Source organism: Pollachius pollachius (genome assembly GCF_949987615.1).
Source record: "Pollachius pollachius genome assembly, chromosome: 9".
NCBI classification, from domain to species: Eukaryota; Metazoa; Chordata; class Actinopteri; order Gadiformes; family Gadidae; genus Pollachius; species Pollachius pollachius.
In genome coordinates this window covers 14,436,092-14,455,104 of record NC_136942.1, presented here as the reverse complement: position 1 = coordinate 14,455,104, position 19,013 = coordinate 14,436,092, and the positions used below count along the sequence as shown (strand labels likewise).

At 41.5% G+C, this 19,013-nt stretch overlaps 2 protein-coding genes across 2 annotated transcripts; one reads left to right on the top strand and one right to left on the bottom strand.

Annotated features, from left to right (window-relative positions):
• Window positions 1-8,325: 8,325 nt before the first annotated feature.
• Window positions 8,326-14,141, top strand: amn1 (antagonist of mitotic exit network 1 homolog). The gene is made up of 7 exons (XM_079743048.1): window positions 8,326-8,411; window positions 9,450-9,582; window positions 10,359-10,488; window positions 11,794-12,011; window positions 12,477-12,533; window positions 12,609-12,720; window positions 13,147-14,141. Exons 1-7 carry the CDS (start codon window positions 8,386-8,388, stop codon window positions 13,215-13,217), a joined length of 747 nt encoding a protein of 248 aa, XP_079599174.1. The 5' UTR covers window positions 8,326-8,385; the 3' UTR covers window positions 13,218-14,141.
• Window positions 13,580-15,424, bottom strand: etfbkmt (electron transfer flavoprotein subunit beta lysine methyltransferase). Its single transcript, XM_079742836.1, has 5 exons — window positions 15,037-15,424; window positions 14,773-14,903; window positions 14,349-14,694; window positions 13,897-13,915; window positions 13,580-13,796 (listed from the first exon to the last, which is right to left on the bottom strand). The coding sequence occupies exons 1-5, from the start codon at window positions 15,327-15,329 to the stop codon at window positions 13,581-13,583; spliced, it is 1,005 nt and encodes a 334-aa protein (XP_079598962.1). The 5' UTR covers window positions 15,330-15,424; the 3' UTR covers window position 13,580.
• Between the last annotated feature and the right edge of the window lie 3,589 nt (window positions 15,425-19,013).

Below are 19,013 nucleotides of genomic sequence, written 5' to 3'. Positions count from 1 at the left end.
CTTTCGCCGAACCGCCCCTTGGGGCGCAAGATCATTCCCTAATTTACCAACGCGTGGCGCAGGAGGGAAAAGAACGCTCTGCGCCAGTTGCAAACTAGCAACAACACATGCGCCAGTGAGAAAGTCAATTGCGTCGGATGCAAGATAGGGCCCTAGGTTTGAATGATCAAGGCTGTATTGTCACCGCAGAGAGTAGCATTACCTGAGTTGGTTTGCAAAAGAACTGCCGAACAATCTCGGAGCTCCGCGTTACATCCTAATTGTTTGACCTCCCCTAAGATGTCCTTGGCCAATCACAATGCTCTAAACTACGGGCCCTCGGGCGTTCACGCCTACGAAATCCAAGATACATTTCATATAGTAATGCAAGAATTACGTACTAAAGGTTTACATATTAAACATTAGTTACATGAAGTTACATATTATACATTAGTTATATGAAGTGAGGTCTTTCATTAAAATCCATTCATCGCCTTGTTTATTAACTTGATCTTAAATCACTTACCACAGAAAGAGCTTACCACATGTGTTTAAGAGACGAGCCGTGTGAAAGCAATATTTGTTTAAACAGTAAAATATGCATTTTAATAGTTAACAATGCCACTTTATGTGTCTGTGGCATATAGTCATAATCCTAAAGCTGGTAGTTTCTGTGTCATATCTTGTGTGAGTGTTTGCCGGTCAACTCTGAACTCTCTGAGTTGTGTTGAATAACAATGGAACAGGTCTGGCGCCTGTCCTTCCCCCCCTGCTGGTACATTCCTCTCCACTAATATATCTTAACATTTGGCAAATATCCTTTTAAACCTTCATTATTTTCTACCACACTAGCTGTTCCCGGCTCTGGTCATTGAAGGTCCGCTGCCCGAACCACCTCTCCAGTGCCCTGGTTAGGGCCTGGAGGTCTCATTGTTGCTCTGCCGGGGCCAGGTCAAGCAGGACCCTCGCTTCTGTCCCCTCCAACGCCGTCCCCTCCAACGCCGTCCCCTGAAGATTGGGAACCCCACGATTGCATGGCCACCATTGATGAGCTCTGCACCCCAGGCATGGACCTGACATGCCACATTATTGCCACCTGGGAATAATGTATTGTATGTCTATGGTTCTAGCCAGAAAAGGTAAGAGTACAGGTATTGATGAAGTGGCCTTTGCTGTTGTCACGCAGGACTGCATGGTCCCGGAGTAAGACACCTAACCCTAACTGCTCCTGACGACTCTGCCGTCGGTGTGTGTATGTATGGACTGTTGTAAGTCGCCTTGGATAAAATAATCTGCTATATGCCCTCAATGTAAATGTACTAAAGAAAAAACTGGCCAAAGCAAATGCAGTTCCAGGTATGACAGGGATAAAGGTCTTACCACTGATCGTGATGGCACCAGAGCCGGAACCAGAGCAAAGATAGGTCTGTGTAATGGGAAAGTTGTTTTCACATTCTGTTTCTCATTCTGTGGTGCATTCCCTGACCCCCTTGGGGTGGTCTAGGGTCAAAGGCAACTCCAACTGATAAGTCACTGCTACATCTCCCCCTTTATGACATCTGTCGTGGCAACCCCAGGCCAAAGGTTTACGATGACACTGGGTAGGGTGGCTACACTGTAAAAACTGGGACTGGGGTTAATTAATATTCAATAGATAAACGATAGCAACCTTTATGTAATAAAAAATACTTTTTGCAGTTTAGAATCACATTGAGTTGTATTCAATACATTTCATGTTTTTATTAATTGTTTTTTACTATTTTTTAAAGGAGTAAAATCAGCTGTTATTCCCTTAGTAGTATTTAATTGCATTCTATGAGGAAGATCAAAGTTCCATAAAATCTATACATTTTATAGAGGGTAGCAACCTTTATATAATAAAAAAGACTTAAAGCAGTTTGGATACAAATTTAGCTGAATTCAATCAATGTTTTATTAGGTAATTGTATTTTACTATTTATGTAAGAAAAAAATCTGCTGTGATCCCCTTAGTAGTATTTAATTATATTTTATCAGCACTGGTCTTTGGTTCTAATCACCTTACACTTCTGCCGAACGGGCATTTTGCGCCAGGTGGACGTCCGTCAGCACCAGTCAGTACATTTCTGGGTCTGCCACTTACCAAAAGGTAAATAACTTTTCATTACATTCGTTAACAGATACTGTTAAACCAAGATGCAGTAGCATGTGAACATTGGTTCGCGTTTGTTACCAAAAATGTCAACCTTGCTCTGGCTGTAAAGTCAAAATTAAGCTTTGTTGCAGTGTTACGTATTTTAAGCACATGGGCTACCATACATAGCCACTAGGAAGTAGAATCGAACACATAAGCCGTAATTACCATACATAGCCACTAGGAAGTAGGATCGAACACATAAGCTGTAATTACTATACATAGCCAGCACCTTTAGACAGGTGAGGAGGGCGGAGCCAATACGACACATAGGCCACGCCTACTCGGTATTAAACCAGGGCCTGGAGCCAACGAAATCAGAAACATCCGGCAGTCCATACTAGGGAGTTAGGTACAGAGGCCTGCTGTTTGTCGCTCACACGCGTGTCCATACAATTCCCCTCCTTTTGCTTCATAGTTACCATACCGAAATACTTAAAATAAACTTCAAATAAAGTGAGTTAAAAGTGATCCGAATTAGACTACTTTCTTCAAGAACGCAACAGCAGTTGCGTTCAAAGTGAATACAGAGGCCTGTTTGCCTCGATCCAAAGAATGACAAAGTGGTGACAATTATGTTGGGTTTTTCAAGTATTTTCCTGTTATGCTATGTAATGCCCTTTTAAGACACATCAAATGATCTACTTTTTTTTCTACTTTTTTAATTTTCCTTCCTCGCCCTTCTCCCTCCCTCACCCACGCCCTGTATCACGCAACAACCAAGATGGCTAGCTAGCTAGCAAGGAGCTAATCTCAGAGACTAGTAAAGAGGTATCTGCTTTTAGAGGTAAGCCATTTACACGGTTCTCTGAATGTCATTGTCGAGATAAATAAACTGAAATAACAGTTACTCTAGTAATATTTTATTAAGGCCGTTCTGTTTGATCAGTTTGGCCTTATTTTTATTGGAAATAGTTTTGTGTTTGGTGCATGTTCAACAAGTCTAACAGTGGTTCTCCGTGACCGTGTAGAGACAGAAACAGCCGTGTCCACAGTCAGGGTACATTTACGGTAGACATCAGTTCGTTTTTCTCTGTCGGAGAAGCTTTCAAACGGGAGTAGCAGGCAGCCCATATTGACATATTACCGCAAGTTGCGTTATTGAATGCTGGTTTAAGGTCAGTAAATTAGAGCGTGGTGCAGACTGAGCACTGTAAGCTACTATCGGGGCTCTAGACTGCGACCATTTTGATCGCTTATGCGACTTGAATTTTTACCCGGTCGCACTGGTGCGAGTGCATGATCATTACTGTTTTTTTCTGTTCATGTCAGCCCTATTTAACTGGCCTCCTCACTGTTGGGCAAAATAACCTGCTGAGCACATCACATGTACATTATAAATATAGCTAACTCCTACCCTAGCTTAATGAGCACATCACATGGCAGTCACCTTATAATATAGTCAACTTTTAACACATAACACATACATGAGAATATAGTCAGGTCAGGGCCGGAGCCAGGGCCCCATTTCTCCTCCCGGCAGATGGTAGACACTCAGACAATGCACCAGTCATCCTCAAGAACGGGAGGACCACAACAGGAGATGCTACACATACATGAGAATATAGTCAGGTCAGGGCCGGAGCCAGGGCCCCATTTCTCCTCCCGGCAGATGGTAGACACTCAGACAATGCACCAGTCATCCTCAAGAACGGGAGGACCACAACAGGAGATGCTTTGAAGCTCTCCCCCGTGAGGAGGAACACAAGAAGATATACATGCATACACTAGTGCCTGGGAGCCAAGGTCAAGTAAAAACACACAGAACCACACACATCTCAAACGCACACACCTCATCACGAGGAGATACAGTATAAAACTGTATCACTCTGAGACTCTTCACCTTCTTCTGAAGCAGACCTTCCACGGAGGCGAAGCTCCGGACGAACCATCAGCGCTGATTAGGGACTTAGACATATTCGATTTCTCACGCTTATGACTCTGTATAACCGTTGCCACTTTACTTAATAAATCCAAGGTCCTCGTGCCGACAGACTTTATTACCTCTCCGTCTCATTTCATCTGGTCCAGTAACTAGACAGACCGTTTTTCCCTTCATCACTGAGAAAGAGAAGGATGAGGTGCTGACAGAAGTCCATGCTGGCCACTTTGGAGCCAAGAGGATGCAGGACAAGGTCAACCAACGCTTCTACTGGAAGACAATTACCAGAGATGCTCAGGACTGGGCAAGTGATCAATTTGCTCAAGTTGTATTTGATCCAGATCAGCTCTAATATTTCCTGTGATACGCTGATGCCGCATGCACATGATATTTAAAGAATAATTTATAGTGATTGCCTTATATAAGTAATTGTTCATTCAAACTACTGTGACACTCAAAGAAAATCGCCTCTACTCTAGAGCATATTATTAAATCTGTTGTGTTTAATCTTCTTGTGTTGTAAAGGTGGAAACCTGTATGTCATGCCAGAGGTTTGAGCAAGTGAAAACGGAGGCACCAGAGTTGAAGCCCATCAAACCAAAGTCACCATGGCATATGATTGGTGAGATATCTTGCTTTTGGGTTCTGTGAAACGCCTACAACTTCTCGAAGTCATAGTTTATTGCCTTTTCTATATCTATAACGTCATGGCCTGTGGGCAGGTACTTGTAAAGTACAAATTGGCATGTGTTTATTTCCGTCCCTACTCTAGGTGTTGACCTAATTGGACCATTCAAAGCCTCAAAGAATGAGAACCGCTTCTGTCTGACAGCAACTGAAGAACTTGCCTCATTACAAAGTCCTATTCTTAGATCACAAAATATCTGCCACTTTGTTAAATATATATATATTTCCCCATACTGTGCTTGTTTTGTTTTCATTTTCAACTTTACCTTACTCAAATTAATGGTAAGGTTTAGCCCAAAAACCCACTATATCAAGGATATATTTTTTAATAGATTTGATATTTTAAGTTATCTACTTTTCTATACATATATTATAAACTTCAACAGCGCCACCCTACCATCAATGTATCACAATGTTATTCTAGGGTCAGGAATGGAAGTGCACCAATAAATAATATTCAATGAGAGCGAGCGCTGATGGCGGAAAACAATAATAAATACAGTGGGTAAGGCGCGGGCCAAATAAAATCGGCCCCAAATTGGGCAGCCCTGCTTTAGAGAGACGCAGGGCGAACTCCCATCTGAGGCCTCAGATTATTGTATTGTATGCCTATTCTATTGTTTGTTGATGCATGTTGTTCGTACTATTATTACAAATATCTATATGACCATAATTGTCCAAAAGTATTGTGTGCTTTTTGCATTTGGAAATCTCATCTGTCTTAGACGCAATATCTCATAAAGGAATTGCCACGACAAAGCCTCTTTGCATTTCATGCACAGCAAGAACATGCTGAGTCATTACCCCCGAAGGCTCAGCCACCCCAATATAACACAGGATTGTACCCATTGGTAACAGGCACGGTGGACATTAAAGGGGAGGTCAAGCTAGACAGAGCCACCCACACACGGACTGTTAAAAAGGAGTTAGGAACAGTGAAAGAGTGGGATAGTGATAGCGATAGTAATCGTAACATTGACGTGGGGCACAGTGATGGGGGATGTGATACTGATCATTTTAGATGGGCCTCCACTAGAAAAGAAGTTAGAAAAGAGAGGGGTAAGAAAGGAAAGAAGTTAGGAAAGAGTCAGAGGAAGTTCAGAGAGGAATGCAGCCGTGAGTGAGAGAGTCACAGGGAGACACGCGGAGAGAAGGGGAAGGGTCCAGCCCAGAGGTAGTAAATCAGGGGGGAGCTCCTTAGTAGTAGAATTACAAGAAGAACTTAGGATAACTCAGAAAAAAAAGAAATAATAATAATTTCGGCGCAACTCTAACTTCGCCCAGCTGTCGGGGGGCGATGACGCCATTGTTTGTGTTTCAGGCGTTCACACAAATCCTAAGGGCACATTCACACACCCTCCTTCCGTCGACGGATGTGATTGACTTTGCATGGGACTTGCATGGGACGCTCTCAATTTCCCGGCTTGTATTACAAAGGCTTTTTCATTGGACAGTGTACTTGCGTATATTTGCATAACACGATCTGATTGGCCGACGGATCCGTCGCTGTCTGAAAAGTTTAAAATTTCTCAACTTTTGACGCAGGCCAAGGAGCCGAAAGGACGGACGGACCCACAATGCATTTCGCGAGCGCCGCCTGCAAAGTCAATGAGATCCGACGACGGACGGAGGTAGTGTGAAGGCGCCCTTATGGGTTTTCACCAAAAAACGCATAAGGGGGGCCTTTGTCTCCATCCCTCCACTTTGCAATCCATACCACCTTATGGGTGGAAATTGATTGTATCCCAGGCACGGCATCCTATAATAAGCCAGTATCGATGGATGGTAAGCCAACTACGGGTAAGATCCCACTTTGAAACCAGGGACAACCTAAGGCAGGCACAACCACGATTACTTGGCGGAGTCACTGTGAGCACTGGCTCACTTGATCAGGAAGTGACTAGCTGCAACCATCATAGGAAGAGCCGGGTGGGGTGAAAGGTGGAGGAGGAAAAGGAGTCTGATATTTTGACTCAGGCAAGAGAATTGGTGAACTTAGAACGGGGCATGTCGCGTTTTAGTTTATTAAACCTTCACGGTATGTACTGACTCATGTAACGTTTTCGGTTTAGAACATAACTGCTAAACTTCGGGAACAGCGTGGTTTCAAGGCAGCTGATGGTAGACCAACCAATATCGACCTTTGGTTTTGGATATACTGGCTTCGATTTCCCTTCCCACTACCTTAGTTTTATTTAAAGATAGTTAAAGGGTAATTCCGGTGTAAAATGGATTTGGGATATGTTTTGTATGATAACGAGTTGAAACATTTGTTTTGGAACACAAAAACCGCGTATAGACGCTTTCTTCAGTTGGCTGTTTTTAGCCGATTCTATCAAAACGCTATAAACTTGGAACGATGGGGGCACTGGTTATGGTAAAAACTAACCACTTAAAAGGCTAAAAGTAGCCCGACACTTCGTTGGTAGTATAATAAGGGTCTTAACATATAAAAAGAGGCATTGAGAACTTTGTAAGTGTGCAGATTGTTTATTAAAAATGACATTTTATACAAATAATACCATCAGTAGATCACCCGTCTACGCCAAATCCACTCGATAAGTGGATCTATCATCTAGGATCGATTGCTCTTCCTTGGGTCCCCGGATGGTAACACTGAATTTTCCGACATTGAATTTTGCAGCTGAATTTGGGGACATTGAAAATATTTACGTTGAATTGCTTAACGTTGAATATTTGATTTTGAATTTTTCAACATTGAAAAATAAAGCTGAATAGGAGTTATTGAAAATTTTAAGTTAAATTCATAGGCAAAAAATCCAGATATGTTATTTCAATGCATGAATATTCAGTGCTTAGAATTCAATGGCTTTTTATTTTCAAAATCCAATGGCACAGATTAACTTCCATGGAAGGACCATACAAAGTCACCAACGCAACACCAACAGCCATCCAGGTGGAAGGGAGTGCCAAGTGGTACTACCTCAAGGAATCAGGTGGTGGTAACAGAGAAAGCATGAAAGTATTGCAGGAAAGGCTGGCCCCGAGATTTTCGGGAATAGTTAACAATGCAAGGAGGAAGAGGTCAGAAAGAGTTGTCTTAGGTGCCCAGGTACGGGGCCAAAAATTGATTAAACTATGCCAATGAGCAAATTACTCTACTGACATGAAATAGTTAGTAAAAGGTGCGGTAGCTATACACCATCGCATGATCTATTAACCTCGGAACGAGATCAGTGTAAAATAGACATTCTGAGAGAACCAACGTAGAAAATAACAGTAGAATCTCCAAAACGATGGGACGATTATAGAAATAGAAATAATCTAGAAATAAAACGTTTCTGTAGATGAGAGTCTAAAATAATAATAGATTTTGACAATTCTCAGGGATTCAGGTTTGGAGTGGTTGATTTGAGCGTTTCCCCCACACACTTTCAATGTGCGAGACCAGATAACAATAGTGTGGCTTGCTTTGCAACAACACGAATTAATGACCATAATTACTTGGATGAGAATACATCTAGGTATCCAGTTTTCTATGTTGAAATTAAATGCCGTTCTCCGTTGAAAATAAGTACTTATTACCCCCAGTAGTAGGAGACAAAGCACAATCATTTAATACAATTCAGAGAGAAATAAAGAAGAAGAAGAGAACAACAAACACTGAAGCATTTCTCTGAAATGAAAACGCCAATTTGGCGAAATGGCAGTGAATTCGCTCTTAAACATGTAAGTTAGCTACTATAGTATTAGATCAAATTGCAGTATGCAAATGTCCTAATGCGAGCATTTACTATAGCAAGACATCTCTCATTTGGCCATCCCGCATCCGCAACAATGCAATGCATACCTGTCTAAATTATGCCGCCTTTTCTTAATGTATATAACGTTAACCTAATTACTTATCTAGTTGGGCAATGGTTACGAATAGTCTAAATCAACACTGAAATAACAATTGCATTCAATTATTGGAACGACCGAAATGAAAAAGCAAAGCAGAATGTAGAATACTTGTTCAGTGTTCTCTTTCAACATCGATGGGCCGTCTGAATTTGAGTCGATAAAATTAAACATTGATTCATTGATAGGTCTACGTTTTTTATCGTTATTAATAAAGTTGGATTAATCAGAAACTGTCAAGCCACTGATGTGTAGCCTACTCTGTTCCAATAATCAGATGCTGCCATTTTTGTCATAACTACTCATTGCGAATCCCTGCAGCTTTCACTGATGCTTTACGGCTATAACATTAGTTATTTATATATTTGTTGTTTACGTTTGTTGATTGTGCCAAGAGGGTGTTTGTCACTGTGAGTGTAACTCTGCTTTCTTCCTATGGCCATGTATTAAACAGCCTTCTCTTCAGTGCTACCATTGAACTCAACACTATATTCTAGCCTATTTTTTAATATTCCATCTATTCAGGGTGCGATTTGTGAAAAAAACAGAGGGGGGGATAATTTTGAGAAACATTTTAAAATGTTTCAAAATGAAGACGGACCCTGTGTATTTTGGTTGTTAATTATTACGATGTAATGGTGAAAATACTTTGGGTGGGGGGGATAATTTTTATCCCCACCGAGGATAAAAATAATTCAGCAGAGGGTAGGACGTGTAAACCAGAGGGGGGGATAATCCCCACCATCCCCACCGGCAAATCGCACCCTGCATCTATTGCATCTGACCAATGCAAGCCAAGTGTGTGTAAACGATACGCTGCAAAGGTTTTAGTTTATGTCAATATCTTGTTCTCATCCCTTTGTTTAGCTGTGCAGATTGCGTGGCAAACTCAGCTGTCTTCTACCTGAGGGAGATCCACTCCTTGCCCTCGGGCATCAAGGACAAGCTGGTACAGATAATGTCTTCAAGAGGGACCATCAGCGATGGTAACATCAGTGAGGTTGGTCCTTCAGCTGGGCATGGAGGCAGTCAAATGGAAAAAGGCTAACTAGAATATGGGTGCATCCCAAAATAAGCCACATTTTTCCATTTACATAAAGTGGATTTAGCAGACGCTTTTATCAAAAGCGACCTACAACGGGTCATACACCGACGACAGAGTAAACCGCTAACATGCAGTGAATTCATTCAGTGAATGTTGGGGACACCTCGACGCTCGGCTAGGAGGAACCAGGGATCTAACTAGCAACCTTTCGGTAACTTTCAAGTCAACCCGCTCTACCCCCTGAGCTAAGCCGACCCACGTCATTAGTGTAATGGAAAATGGTATGTGTACGCTGTTGTCATCACTGTTGGGTAGCTCTCTAATGCGTAGGCCTACCTTGAATTTCTTACAAATGTATTTGTTCTCCTATTCTGCAGAGTAACTCTTTTGAGAAGATTAGAATTCAGAGTGGTGTTTTCCCGAGGGGTTCAATCTCACTCATCAGACTGAATTGGTCTTCAAATTCCTCTATCCATCCAAAGAATGAAACAATGGCAGACCGATTTATTAAAAAAATAATTGTATAAATGAGTGTGGATGTCAAGTACATTGGTCCAATAAGTATTTCTCTATATATTATTTTTTACTTTAGATGGCAAGCAAATCTAGGGAACCCCTATTCTAGTATGTGACACAATAAGCATTGTGCAGTATGTTTGCATTACTCAATCATATTCATGGTTCCTGTGTGTGTCGCCGTCTTCTGAAGAGAATTCTCATCTCATCTTCAGTTATTGCATCCAGGCCTACAGACACTGGATCTTCAATGCTGTCAAGTGTCAGACCTAGCTCTGGGCCGGATCTGTTGCCCTCGTCTGAAAACCATATTCCTAAACAACAGTCCGGGGATCACCTCAGAAGGTAGGCTTTAATTGCTGATATCATGTATAACTGTAGTAAAATGTGATGTTTGTGATGCATCTGGATTTTATGGTGATAATGTATTATCCTTCAATTCAGTTTCTTGAATTAGCATTTTGTTGATGTCGTGGTGTGTTGTTATTCCTGTTGTTATCCTTGAAAGCATTTAGTAGGAATTTACATGTTCTGTTCTTTTTAATGTATTCATTTTTCTCATGTTATTATTTAATATTATTGTGTCTGTTGGATGTAATTGATTCAAGATGGGTAATATAATCTGCCCCATTCCACTTAATAAGCAGGTCCGGTCAATATATTATAAAGAAGATTAAAAGAAAACATCAGACGCAATTGCTCTTTACAGCAAATTACAGCATGAGACATAACAGACAGACAATAGTTAATACCCGGAGAGAATCTAAGATATTTTCAAATAGACAAAGCATTTATTGTTTGTTGGGGCAGATTACGGCCCTTCTGTGAAGAGTCTGTACATTTATCTTTAGGGCTGTAATATCAAAATATGTCGAGGATACATGCAGGACGGTAGGGGAGAGTGTTCAGACAGGGACATAGATAAGCTGAATGATGATACGTGTGACAGGTCTCAACAATGGCGAAAAAGACAGAAGTTTGTTGATGGTGAAGCCATGCATGGGAATTGTTTAATAACCGCCCTGCCTTGGAGCTTATGGAATAAATCACAGTATAGTGAATAAGAAGTTTTTCCCGAAGCTGAAAAAACAGTTCCTCTGCAGACCAGCTTGGCTTTTGTAATACTTTCTTATCGTTCTAAATAATGGTCTTGAACTTAATCCTGCGGTTTCCGATTTCTCTTTTTTTATTTATTTTTTGAGTTTAAAGGTTATATTCACTGGGGGAGGTCAGATATGTTTATACCCATGATCTTGCTAGCCTGTTAAAAATTACTTATTTTTTAATTAGTAACTCAACCTGTTTAAACTCTTGGGTTGAGAGACTACTTGACATATGTTAAAACATTTAAATGGATTTGATAAAATAATTGTATAAAAATGGTCATAAGTCTTATCCACCATGAAACTGCTGAGCACGACAGGAATCACTAGACACTGATTATCCTTCCATCAAACAGCCTATATATTGTCCTGAAAATGTAGCTTGTTCCCAAGTGTAATGCCAAGGTATGTGTACTGAGCAACAGTCTCCACACTCAAAAGCTAAAAAAAATGCTTTGTGAACACCAAGCGGCCCCAGAAGGTTTCCTGTGTCCCTCATTGTGTGTTCACACCTCGAGTCGATCTGCATTTCTTCTTCCTATTGTAGGCGTTCTTTCTCTGGCCTCCTCCTGCCCCAACCTCCAGAACGTGGACCTCGGTGACTGCGTGGGCGTGGCAGACGAGGCAGTGCAGGCCCTGGCCCGGTGCTGTAGACGCCTGGAGGTCCTTTCTTTGAGTGGATGTCCTGCCGTGGGAGACGTTGGTCTGCAGGCCCTGGCGGAGAACTGCAGCCTGCTGCACACACTCCTCCTCTCAGGAACACGGGTACTCCTCTCCATAGCCCCTCAAGGAACATAAGACTATGGCCCTCGTAAGCTTTTCCGCCAATAGGGCCCTTAAAATAGGCCCTCTGCCAACGAAGATCCTTGATCTATCCAACCTTTTAATTAGCAGTAGCTAAGGTACCTCAGGTACATGTGCATTTAACTTTTGTACCAGGTTGTTGTGTACCACTCCTGGAAGTTTTTCATAAGCTATTACCTCACAGACTGCACAGAACTTCTCGCGGTAGGAAACAGCCACGGTCTGGATAATTCCCAACTCACAGCACTTGCGTTATCAGCTATATAACTTTTCTGGCTGACCTCTGGTTTCCATTAAATTGGCCAGGGCTGAGGCAACTTGCCCATGTAAACTGAATGGATATGGGGAAAGGATAAGGACTGCTGAGCGTTATTTGAATTTGTTTATTTTGTTTAAAGATCTATGTAAATCTTTTTTATTTACTAGATTACAGATGCAGGGATCATTGGACTCCTTTTGGGACTGTGCCCCAATAACTTGTGTGTAAGTAAACATTTGCTTGTTAGTACTTTTTTTTTTTTGTCACGCCAATGTACGAATAAATGACGTGTGTTGTAGGAACTACAGGTGGCACGATGTCCAGTGCTGACGGATGAGACGGTGAGGGCTGTCTTCAAAAACTGTCCCAAACTCAAATGTTTTGTCTTCAATGATTGTCCCCACATCACAGGTAAGTGCTCATCCACCTCTTTACCTGCAAAACCCAAATTCCACCACTCAATGCCAATTGTGATGCTGATTGACGTAACAAAAGAGACTTTTGAAATGGGATTTTTTCATATTCCGTTTCTCTAGCTGCTACTTGTTGGTATGTGCCTGTTTTCTTGACCCCCTGTGGAATGTTGAGGATTAAGGCTTCCTGATAAGGCATGGCTACGTCCCCCCATTATGACATCCTGAGTTTACATCCGATAGTTTACAATCTGGTTAACCAATACTATAGTTTTTTTGGGGGGGCAGAGCTGTTCTCAGCATTAAATCTTTGAGTATCATTAAATGCTTCAGTTAAGAAATGTATTGTCTTTAAAAAGAAATAAACTGAATGTATGACTTCAAATATATATTAATCATCGTTTATTGGCTCTTCTCTATTCAGATCAGATTTGGCTACCATTGGACGACATTGGTCAACGCAACCTTCAAAATCTGACCTGGACTGTGTATTAGAAACATTAGTATTGCCCTAAGTTTCCATGTTTTTTATTGGAGATGTTACACTTTATATTGTCACATTGTACCTTTATTGACTTTTTTTCTGTTTCATTTATATGCATTCTTTGCTACTGATCAAAACTTGTTCATAGTAATAAGTGATGAAAGGGGCTGTGGTTACAGTTCAGAGCGTGGCCGCCTCCTCCTGCTTTTTCAAAACTGCACTGGGATTTGTTTAATTTAAATATGTTTACATTAAAAAAACATTTTTAATAATTCCCATTATGGGAATTATGAGAATAAAAACAGATTTCACAAATAAAACTCGCATTCGGATGTTTGCATGTATCAAATATACAAATCCTAAATTGTTGATAATTAAGGTTGATAGCGCCAAACGGTACTACATGTCAGTCCATAATTCTCCATTTGCACCGATTTAGGGAGCTCAAACTCAGCTATTAGCTGTAGGAGTCTTTTAATGCCGTGCTCCTCAAAAGAGTCTCTCCTGCGGTCTCCTATAAGGACTGTGGTTCCGTGGGCGTTTATGCAGCTGTCCAACCAGCGGTGATCCTCCTCACCACCTCCAAAGCCCTTAACAACCTTGCATTCTCATACCTTACCGATCTCCTCCATCGCCACTCCCCCACTCGCCGCTACGCTCCGCTGATGCCAACCTTCTCGACCCCATCACCAGGCCTAAGTACTGCACCCTGGGGGACGGAGGCTTCGCCATCGCCACCCCTAACCTCTGCAACTCCCTCCCTCTGGCCATCCTAAACTCTGATACTCCTTTCATTCAAAAGTCAACTTAAATCCCATCTCTTCAAGGCCAGTGACAACATGACACATCATCCTCTCTCTCTCTCTCGTTTAAGTGTCTGTACTGTCTGCATTCATTTTTGTAAAGCGTCTTTGAGTACCAAGAAAAGTGCTGTAAAAAAAATACATTTATTATAGTAATAAGTAAAATATTCTATGTGATGAAAGGGGCTGTGGATACAGTTCAGAGTGTGGCTACCTCCTGCTGCTATTTCAAAATTGCACTGGGATTTGTTTAATTTAAATATTAAAAAAAACATTTCACAAATTAACTCACATTCTGATATTTGCATGTTTTAAATATACAAATCCTAAATTGTTGACAATGTAGGATGATAGCGCCAAACGGTACTATATGTCAGTCCATAATTCTCCATTTGCACCGATTTAGGGAGCTCAAACTCGGCCATTTGCTGTAGGAGTCTTTTAATGCCATGCTCCTCAAAAGAGGCTCTCCCGGGGTCTCCTATAAGGACTGTGGTTCCGTGGGCGTTTATGCAGCTGTCCAACCACCGGTGAAGTGCATCAGCGAGGGCCTCATCGTAGAACATGTCTCCCAACAAAATTAGGTCATAGTGCTTGGGTTGTGAGCCAATCATGTTGTCACTCAAACATTTAAGTGGCCCAATTCCATTCAGTTCACAGTTTATGATGGTGGCAATGGCAGAAACTTGAAAAAGAAAAAGAAAGTGCAAGTCATCATTGGCTATTATGAGTTACTTTTAGGCTCATTATTTGAATGCCTTACCATTGTCGATGTCGTTAGCTACTACGTGAGATGCTCCACAAAGGCTTGCAGCAATGGCTGAAGCTCCACAACCACTTCCAAGATCCAGTACCCTCTTGCCTTTAGCAACTCCAGGGTTATTCAGCAAATATCTGTAAGTCAACAATCCAACATATGTCGAGAGACATAGAGACCAACCACAGACCATACATACACGTTTGTTAGTTGTCATATATTTTATCCTAATGCACTTGCAACAATACTATGTTGTGGTCAAATTCATACCTAGCAAGAGCTTGTCCCCCGGGCCAATATATCGCCCAGTAGGGATCAGGGAGAGGCCACAGTTCTGGGTTCGCATGCCAAAATCTGCAGTTAGGCGTCAACAATCTCAACTTGATCTCTGGTGTCAAGGTGTCCTCTCCAACAATCTCAGTATTCTCCACGATAAACCTCCCGATGTCACCTGAGACCAAGCTACTTGAAAATCGTTGTTTATTACCGCAGCAGGACACCTTTTCTGCTATTTTTGTGGTTTGCAACATTCCACAAAGGTTTCTGATATGATATAGCTTCATTTTATATAAACGCCTACTAAACAACGAAGGCCAAATAGTTACACATTAGAAAATGAGCAGAATACACTGCTGAACGAAGCACATGAAACGGCTGCTAAGCCGCACGGATGTAATACAATCGGATGTGATTGTATACAACTGTACTCCGACAGTGATAAGCATCCCCGTTTTAGAGGCACGCTGGTTCCGAGATGAAAAGTTCCTAGATGAAAAGTGTCGTCCAATTTTCCCTGGACGACGTTTCGACCTTAGCTTTCAATGTTATTTATGACATTGTAATACACTGTGAATCCTTGTTTCAGAAAATATGTTATATATTCTAAGAAATCTTCCTAAACGTTGCAACACGTCGGCATTATTACCTAAAGGCCTTTGCTTTAATTGTTAATTAAAACAAATTAGTATGCAAGTGGACCGAGTTAATTTAACAGTCCATAGCCAAATAAGAAACATATATTTCTCCCAATGTAACGGTTCATGAACAAAGTTCATGCATATCATAATTTTCTGCATATGTCACTATTTCATGTTTGCTCTGAGAAATATTTTAACAAATTATGCTTTCCCAGTAATGGCCTTCTCTGGAACCTGGCCTAACATAAATGGCCCAATGTACAAAGAAATTTGTCAAGATTCTGACGAAGCCCAAATATTTATTCAAACCTCTAAGATGAACACGATGAAATGGGGGCCGACAGCCCCCCCTTGTGCCTCCATGGCTGAAAAAGTGCCTTTAAGAGTGGCAAATACGAGAGAAAGTGCCTTATTCGCTTCCCTTTACATGTGAAAATAATGAATGGATGCCCTCTAGCGCCCCTTCATACAATAAATTATGAAGATGTGCCTTCTAGAGCAAGAATGTGCCCTTATTATTTTTTCGCCCCTGCCCTTCAAACACTCTTAGTCCGCCACTGCTTGGGCGCCACCTGAGGCTGAGGAAATTCAGAGTCTCCCTGGGGATCCTTAGGTCCTTCTAACCTGGAGCTGTGGTGATCATCCTGACAGGATGACGCCAGTGTTTCTGCTGACCTAATTATGCCTCATTATGCCGCTAGTATGTCGGTCAAGAACTGAAGTGAACTTAGGTCAGCCTTTAGAGCAACTACTGTGTGTGCAGGAGATCTCCGTATAAGGGAACGTATGTATGGGTAATAACATATGGATGATGTATGGACAGAATGCTGCTGCTGCTGCTGCTGCTGCTGATGATGATGATAGATACTTTATTTACCCCCCAAGGGGAAATTCGAGTTCCCTGTAGCTCAAAGACATCGAACATAACATACACATACAACATGAACAGGATTATAAAAAGAGATCTACATGAATATTATAGACAATAAAATAAACTAAATAGACAGTCCACATAAATGTACTAAGGGCTGTATAAGCTTGTAGTGACAGGGCAAGGACTGACCCTGCGATGCAGTATTCAGTATGCATGATAAGGTGCTCTATGATAGTGTGTGTCATGAGGGTAGTCAAAATAGGAAACGAAGTGCAGGGATAAAGTCAAGAGACCAGCATTAAATATGGACAATATATGAGAATCTTGTAGACATAATAACATAAAACTATAGCAGTGCAAGGATAGATATCAATACATAAATATGGGCATTATAATGAATAAGGAATAGTGTAAACAGTGGGTGAAACATAAATCAGCAGTCAATCAATGTTAGGAGTTTGAAGTGATGTGGTTACAAGGATTAAGTTAGGCTTTTGTCCAGGCTGGGGGAAGGAGGGAGGGGCTGTGCATAAGGGCTAATAAAGCCAGTACAGTGTAAACAGTCTACGTATGAGGTAAACAATGGTGGTTGACACATAAGACCTCAAATATACAAGAGACATCATTCAACCAGACATCTTTTTTTCATTATAATAGAGGGGGGAGAGGGAGTCAGACTATGCTGAGAAGTATATTTATCTTTTCCATTAATTGCCAGGTTGTACCGTTGTTTGGCCGATCAAGCTCTTCTGCTTAATGATGGTGTTGTAGAGTGGATGACAGTCGTTGTCCAAGATGGTGCCCTTTTGTCTGATACTGATGTGATGCACTCCAGTTTAGCGCCCACAAAAGAGACAGCTTTCCTTACCAGCCTTTCCAGTCGCCCAGCATCCCTCTTCTTAGTGCTTCCTCCCCAGCACATCAAAGCATAGAAGAGGACGCTGGCAACCACAGACTGGTAAAACATCCAGAGGAGCTTACTGCAGACATTGAAGGACAACAGCCTCCTCAGGAAGTACAGCCGGCTCTGCCCTTTCTTGTTGAGTGCTTCAGTGTTGGCTGACCAGTCAAGTTTATTGTCCAAGTGTATCCCCAGATACTTGTACGCAGGGGCGTAGGAATGACTTTAACATTGGGGGGGACACATATCGGAAACCTGACAGATCCGTTAATGGTTTGAACAGAAATATGTCATAAATTAACTACACTGAAAAAATTTCACAAATATATTTTATTCTACTAAAAAGATACATTTGTAAATGTAAAGGAAAACACATTTTTAATGGCAGTAATGAACTGATAAATATCAAATAAATTCTTTAATTGCTCAATCATCCAGTTTTTTAGAATATGAAGCGGTGACAAGACGCTGTGTTGAGCTTTCAAAATAAAATCAAATATTTTTCTCCCCCCGGTATAATTTTTAGGTGGGACAAATGCGCCTGTCTCCAATATTGGAGAGGACACGTCCCCTCCGTCCCCCCCGGTTCCTACGCCCTTGCTTGTACGTGTTTACCATGTCCACATTGACCCCCTGAATGGAGACTGGCAGCAGAATGGGCTTAGACCTACTGAAATCCATCACCATCTCCTTGGTCTTAGCAGTGTTGAGCTGTAGGTGGTTGAGTTTGCACCATTGCACCAAGCCCTCCACCAGGCTCCTGTACTCCCCCTCCTGCCCATTTACTAATGCGCCCCACAATCGCAGTATCGTTCGAAACCTTCTGCATGGTGGCATGACTCTGTGTTGTAGCAGAAGACTGACGTGTACAGGGTGACCAGGACAGGAGAGAGCACAGTTCCCTGTGGTGCTCCTGTGCTACTGAATGGATTTATAAGGAGGGGCCCGGGGGCGGCTCCCCAGTTCTTTGTCAAACCAACTTGGCCTTGTTCTTTCTTGCAAAGAAAGAACTTCATCTCTTTTTAATTGTTGTTTTATTTCTTATTTTAATTCTATTTGTCACCTTATTTTAATGCTTTATATTTTGAATGTTGAACAATCTCTGCAGGCACTGCCACTTTTAATTTCACTTCATTTCTTGCAGATGTGTCTGACCAATAAAACTCTTGAATCTTGAAACTTGAATCTTCTTGTCTGCGACCAGAGCCAATAGATGGATAACACCTGAGAGAACAGAAATCATGTTGGAAGTTGAATTACATTTTCGTCCAAGGACCTAAATTTAAGTCAAATAATTTCTAATGAAAACTCGTACTATGGACCTACGACTTTTAAGGCTATGTTCACTATTAACATGTATCACTACACTGGTGTACACTAACTAGATTCTAGTAGAAGTGTAGTTAACATATTTACAACTTAATGTTATTTAGACTTACCCACAGACCCTTACAGAGCATCATCTTGAACTCTTAAGTGGCACTGCTCATACAGTGCCACTTATATTAGCACTTTATTACCCCAACTACTATGACGCTTTTTTTCTGAGAACAAG

Coding starts and splice junctions, on each gene's coding strand:
- amn1 (XM_079743048.1), top strand. CDS start 8,386: ATGGCAGTGAATTCGCTCTTAAACAT. Junction 9,583..10,358: donor GCGATGGTAACATCAGTGAG/GTTGGTCCTTCA, acceptor TCTCATCTTCAG/TTATTGCATCCAGGCCTACA. Junction 10,489..11,793: donor TCCGGGGATCACCTCAGAAG/GTAGGCTTTAAT, acceptor TTCCTATTGTAG/GCGTTCTTTCTCTGGCCTCC.
- etfbkmt (XM_079742836.1), bottom strand. CDS start 15,329: ATGAAGCTATATCATATCAGAAACCTTTGTGGAATGTTGCAAACCACA. Junction 14,904..15,036: donor GGGGGACAAGCTCTTGCTAG/GTATGAATTTGA, acceptor GTTGACTTACAG/ATATTTGCTGAATAACCCTG. Junction 14,695..14,772: donor AGCTAACGACATCGACAATG/GTAAGGCATTCA, acceptor TTCTTTTTCAAG/TTTCTGCCATTGCCACCATC.